The following is a 6,377-nucleotide window of genomic DNA, read 5'->3' on the forward strand; positions in this document are numbered from 1 at the left end:
TGTGTGTGTGTGTGTGTTGATAAGCCTGAGTGATCTGTTGACTGATCTTTTTATTTGTTCAAATAATTGTTATGGGCAGGTTACAATATAAAGAATTGTTTGTCATAATCACGTCTTCTGATTATTTGACAGAAGTTTTACTTTTAAAGTGTAAGTGTATTTAATTTAGTTACGTCAATACAATAAAAATGAAACCAAGATATAGAATAATTATCATTTTAAACAAAGTTTTAGAGTAATTATCATTTTGATCCATACATTGGTAATGTCTGACTGGGCCTCGTCTCGCTTTATGTTCAATAAATTGGGCCCCGAGGTTAAAAAGGTTAAGAACCCCTGCTCTAAATAATTACAGTTTCCTTATAAAATTGATTTTATAAAGGCAAACAAAACCAGATGCTTTTAAATAAACTAACATTTAAAGATGACAATTTGTTAACACGTTTTCACTGCCATCTTATTAAACTGCTAAATATTTTACCAGCACCGAGTTCAGCACAGTCCAAAAACCATCCAGCATCTTACCAATATAAGTCCTGATATGAGGGAGGAGGTGCCTGTGAGAGCCACGTAGAACTTGGGCGTCAGGGTGTTTAGAAACATGCTTACTGCAGAGAAAAGAGAATAGAAAACATTAGTTCCCTCTGAATGTTTAGAACACTAAAGAAGCAAACTGCACAAGACATATTTGTAAAATCAAAAGCCTAATATCTGCTGAAAAATAGGTTATGTCTACAGAGAATACTGAAGAAAATACATCAAAGACTCTAAGATTCCAGGACATTTGTTATTCCAGCGCAGGAAACATTTCATGCAGAATCAGAGTTTGGCATTTCCCAGAGATCCTTGCTGCGCAGACGTGAAACTGCACAGTGCCAGGAGACCAGGGTTTAACTACTGACTGAGGATGTAGTGTGGCTCCAAAATTAGAGAGGGAATGAAGCTTAACAGGCAGTTGAAAGCCAGAGGCAATTTCACTTTGCAGGAAAAGACTTTCTCTAAATCGTCCAAGCTAGATGAAAAAAAAAAAAGGTGGGGGGTAGATGATGACAGGACATCGTGTAGATGCTGGAAGAAGAATAAATATGAGTGACGATCTGATATATCGACTGGCATCATTTCATTTTCAGCTTGACTCGTTAACAGGCGACAGCACAACAGAAACTCAGGAATCCAAAATGATTTTAGAGAAAGAGTCTGAGGCTGACAGTGTTTTTTATATATCAGGACATAAAATGATATAAACTGATTCAACACAAAAACACACAACGGATTGAGTCGTTATTTTTTAAACAACATTAAGCCAAAAAGAAAAAGCTGAGTAAAAACTGTCCGCTCCATGACTCAGCAGCTCGTAGAACTACATTTACCAACAATAACACTCAGGTTGTTCCCTGCCTGACTTTGTCACTCTTGGACATGGTTGTGGAGGAATTCTGGACCACTCGTTTTTACAACACTTCACTTCATTGAGGTTTGCAGACGTTTGGTTCTGCTCAGCTCTCTAAAGGTCCCACCACAGGGTTTCAGTCAGGCTGAGGTTCTGGACTGGGCAAGATTTTAAAACCTGAGAGACAGTGTGTGGTGTTCAGCCACACATCAGATACAACACACTGTAGGACCAACAGATTTCACTCAACAACAGGAGAGGAAATTTCTCGAGACTTCTTGAGATCAAACAAAAGTTCAGAGTAAATAAACATGGTAGATGAAGGAGAAAATATAGCAATAGTTTAATGATTATTTTCAACAGAGAAAAAACAAAAAGTCGCCTCAAACGTCCACCGGTCTTTCTGAATTCCATGGCTTTTTTTAAATTAATTTTTTTGGTCTTCTGTATTTTGGATGCCCCTCCATTTTTCTGTCAGCTCTCTTTCTGATTGGCTACACGTCACATTGGACAGGCTGCCAGCTTGTTTGTCCTCAGGGGACACCACGCACTGGGATATCAGGTCAAGACAATCCGACATGTTGAATATCCCTGAATGGAGATTGTAGCGGTCCAAACGTCCTGAGCACACAGGAACATCTCATAAGGTTATCTTTAGAGACATCACTTTAATCGGAGCCTCATTAAGATTGTCGGAAAGAAAAAAATCTGGTCAAAAATCAGCACAATCATCCCATGAACTCGGCATTAGACTGAACCTTTACATGGATTATTTTCCTATTGATACAGTCTATTGTAGATCTGCTGCTGTGTTTGGGATTGCTGTCCTGTTTAAGGATACACGATATATCGGCATTAATATCAGTATCAGCTGATATTGGTCATTTTTTTAGAATATTGTCCGATATGTAGAACTGGGCCGATATTAACGTCCGATATTGATTTCCCACTTTTTATCTTTCTGTTTCTGTTTTGGAGGGGAGATGGTTGGTTGAGTAACATCTGTTTGATCATGATAGTGATGCTGTGCAGCCAGGAATAACTGAAGTAGAGCCATGTCAGAGGTCTGGTTCTTTATTTACAGTATCAAAAAAAAAAAGACCCAAGGGTGTTTGTGCATATATGTATAATATAATTTGTGTGTTTGTGTAATATTGATAAATATCGGTTATCGGCCATAATAGGTCTGTGTATTGGCAAGAATTTGGCGCTACGATACAAATCATAACAGAGGGGTCACGATACTATATATACCGATATATTACGATACTATAAGCAAGGCGATATATCGCGATATATTGCGATTTTTTTGTCCAAAAATTCTATTAAATAAAAACCTCTTACAGGGGAAAAAAATGAAAAACCAAAATGTCTCAGAAAATTCTAATATTACATAGACATGCTTTTGATACATTTAGCTGTGTTCTGCTTTGTATGTGTTTTATTTTATTTGTTTCATGTTTCTTATTTCATCCATGTTTTCTATTATTAGAATAAATTTGCCAATAAATAATGAAAATATATTTTTGCAGCTTTTAGTTTTTAATATTAATTTACAATATGGTCACCCAACACTTAATAATGGCCTTTACCTCAAGAGGTAGAGGAGCCAAATGGCTGGCTCACTGCTGCCAACTAGTGGTCAAAGGCTGAACTACAACATAAAAATGAACAGCTGGCAGGAAAGTTGACATTTTAAACCTTAATAAAAAAAATTGATACAGGGCTTTAGAATATCGATACAGTATTGGAAAATGAAATATTGCGATATTTCAATGTATCGATATTTTCTTACACCCCTAGGCCATAACAGCAATAATTATATCAGATATCGAATCGGCTGAAATTTTCATATCATGCATCCCTAGTCCTGTTGAATCCAGTTTGGCCCAAACCCTAGCTCTCAGACAAATAGACTCACATCTGACTCTAGAACCCTTCAGTCTACAGAGGAGATCATGATCTACTTAGTGACTGCAAGGAGCCCAAACCATCAGCACTCCACCACCGTGCTGACAGCTCGGAGGAGCAGTTTGTGCTGATCTGTTGTGTTCTTTTCACCAAACAATGGTGCTGTGCATTATGGGTAAACATCGCTACTGTGTTCAACACACATTATTCCAGATGTCTTGTGTTTATTAGAGAGAAGAGACAGTCTCCAGGTAATGCTTCCTCTGAGCATTGCATGGTTGGACATTAGTTGATATTTGCAGGGGTGTCCAATCCTGGTTAGACTGAAGCTGTTTAAATGTTTTTAACTTAGACATAATCTTTTTAATGGTAGATTGTTGGAATCCAAACAGTTTGGAAATGACTTTTTAACCGTTCTCAGGTCGATGAGCAGCAACAGCTGCTTCTGTGAGGTATGTTGATGTTTCTCCACCTTGGTGTTGTGTTAACACACCTGTTTGCTCCAGAGCAGTGAACTGACTAAACTCCTGCTACAGAGGTGATCACAGTGAATTGATACAATTGTTCAGCAGCTCCTCACTGGTATGTTTTCATTGAACTTTTTCAAACACAGCTTTTGTTTTGTGGTAAACTTAATTAAACCTTGTCATTGTGGAATCTGTTGTGTGTTTTAGTACATTTTAAAATAATTTAAGAAGCTGGTAAGAACCAGGTTTTTCTATATTATTATTAAAGCCTAATATATAAAAGAGACAGACTTTCTTTTCCCATAACTGCTCAATATGCAGCTCAGCGACATAAAAACTCTTCTTTCAGATGCTACTTTAAAAGGCAACTTCTTTTAATTGAATTGTCTCCTGCAAGATATAAAATAATTTTATGGACTACTAGCTTCCATTATCAAAATGCATTTTGCCATGTGTGCAACTTATTCAACTGAAGTCTATATGATTCATCGGTGTGTGTGTGTGTGTGTGTGTGTGTGTGTGTGTGTGTGTGTGTGTGTGTGTGTGTGTGTGTGTGTGTGTGTGTGTGTGAGTGAGTAACCATAATCCTGTATGACTGCACTGTATCTGAGCTCCTCATTAAAATGGGTATGAAACCTGCATTTCCCACATGCTCCACATAACTATGTGCATCAGACATTAAAAATAAACATTTGAAAGAATAATTTTCCAGTGATGGATCACTGTCTAACATTTTTATTTATTTTTTTTACAACAGAACCTTTAGAAAAACCAACAAAAACAGCAAAAGAAATTATGCTGTCAGCAGGTGATACAAATAAGAGCTAACAGAGCTGTGACTCCGCAAAACACTGATTTCAATGTTTAGAATATAGTTTCTGATCTGAGCTGACAGGAGTGATATCCAGAGAGATCTTCTGCTGCTGGAACTCATCTGACCCAGGTTGGGTTTATTAAGTGTTCAGGGATGGTTTCTGTAGACCTTCATGATGCTACTGCTGCCTTTCTGTCATCTCAAACAAGTCTGAACATCTGACATTAGGGTTAGGAAAAACTTGTATCCTGTGCAATTAATTGCCAAAAACAATTAATAATTGCTAGTTTGCAATTACTTTAATTAGTGCCATGTGATGATGTATTGATACATTATCACCATCAAGTGAGGAGGCATACTGCGTTACTAAAGATCTGCTGCCACTCTACATTACGGAAAAGACAGGTTTCGATTTACAGTTTACTGTTTTAACCTGTTAAAAGGAAGAACTTACTTTGACTGATGATTTGTAAATATAATTTTACAATACAAGATGACTGAGTTAGAGTTAAAATATGTATCTAATATTCATCATATTCACCGTTACCAGCAAAATGCCACAAGAAATCATGATTACATTTGTTATCAATATCACCAAACCCTATTATAATGTTAATTAATTAATTAATTTATGTCTGAATAAATCCCATCTATAGATATTTTCACTTGTTTGGACCATTTTCTTTAAACCCTAGAGAAGGTTGTGTGTTAAAAACAAAACAAAAGAAAAGAAAAGAAAAAGAAAACCAGTAGATCAGCAGGTTTGGAAACAGACCAGCCTGTCTGACACAAACAACCAGACCACACTCAGACACTGAAATCCAGGTTTTTCCCCATCCTGATGCTCGGTTTGAACTGCAGGAGATTGTCTTGACCATGTCTACTTCTAAAGGCTTCAAGTCACTGTCATGTGATTATAGGTATTAATATTAAAAAGCAACTGAACAAGTTGTAGAAGAAAAAAAAGATTAATTCATTAAAAAAAGTATTGAAATGTTATTTCCCAATCTACTCTATATGTTGTCTATGTTGGGGAATATGTTTTAATCCTGTCATTTGAACATCACTTTTGCCAAAATATTTGTTCATTAAAATTGAGAAAATCTAATATTTTAAATTTTTTTTTACTATAAAACAAAGCTAAATATTTAGTTAAACACGAACTGAAAGCAGAATTAATTTTACTGTTAATGAAGGTATTAATGACTTGGAAAAAGAAACTGCTATGCACTCCTGGTTATTACAAATCAAACTGTAAAAAAATTAAATCTTTGGCTTTCTTGAGGAACTTGAGTCTTGAATCAACCCGTCTGGTTTTCTGTCCAACACAAATCAGATCCTGAGCTGCTCAATACGTTGCTGCACTGATTGTTGCATGGAGGAGGTGGTGGGGTAAGATTATGGTAATTCTTTGTTATCAACCACATGAAGACCTGAGGGGGACAAAAGACACCACTCAGCTGAACCTCATCCTAGCAGCCACAGACACACAAACACATGCATAAACTGAGTGCAGCTGGGCAGCTATTCACTGCAGTGAAGTGGAGGCTCTCGTCCCAACAGAAAAGGCCATTCAGGCACATTTGTAGTGAGTCGGACCACACAGCTGCCATCGGCCAGAGATGATGAAAGGATGCTGCTGTCTGCCTGCCCACTGGAGTGAGTGTAGTCACCATAAATAAGACAAGGTTTGAACTTAAATAATAAAGAATATGATAAGAGATTGTTACTCTAGGCACAAAGATATACTGTATATATATATATATATATACACTCACCGGCCACTTTATTAGGT

At 36.8% G+C, this 6,377-nt stretch overlaps 1 protein-coding gene across 7 annotated transcripts in view; it reads right to left on the minus strand.

Moving 5' to 3' along the window:
* Positions 1–6,377, minus strand: part of LOC106530896 (suppressor of tumorigenicity 7 protein homolog) — a gene marked incomplete in the record, with an annotated part of 79,728 nt that overhangs the window by 28,464 nt on the left and 44,887 nt on the right. For all 7 annotated transcript variants that reach the window (XM_014026622.1, XM_014026621.1, XM_014026620.1 and 4 more), the window contains 1 exon segment: positions 526–608. In XM_014026622.1, the coding sequence (XP_013882076.1) occupies positions 526–608 (83 nt within the window).

The sequence above is a fragment of the Austrofundulus limnaeus genome, unplaced genomic scaffold, assembly GCF_001266775.1.
Source record: "Austrofundulus limnaeus strain Quisiro unplaced genomic scaffold, Austrofundulus_limnaeus-1.0 Scaffold573, whole genome shotgun sequence".
NCBI lineage: Eukaryota > Metazoa > Chordata > Actinopteri > Cyprinodontiformes > Rivulidae > Austrofundulus > Austrofundulus limnaeus.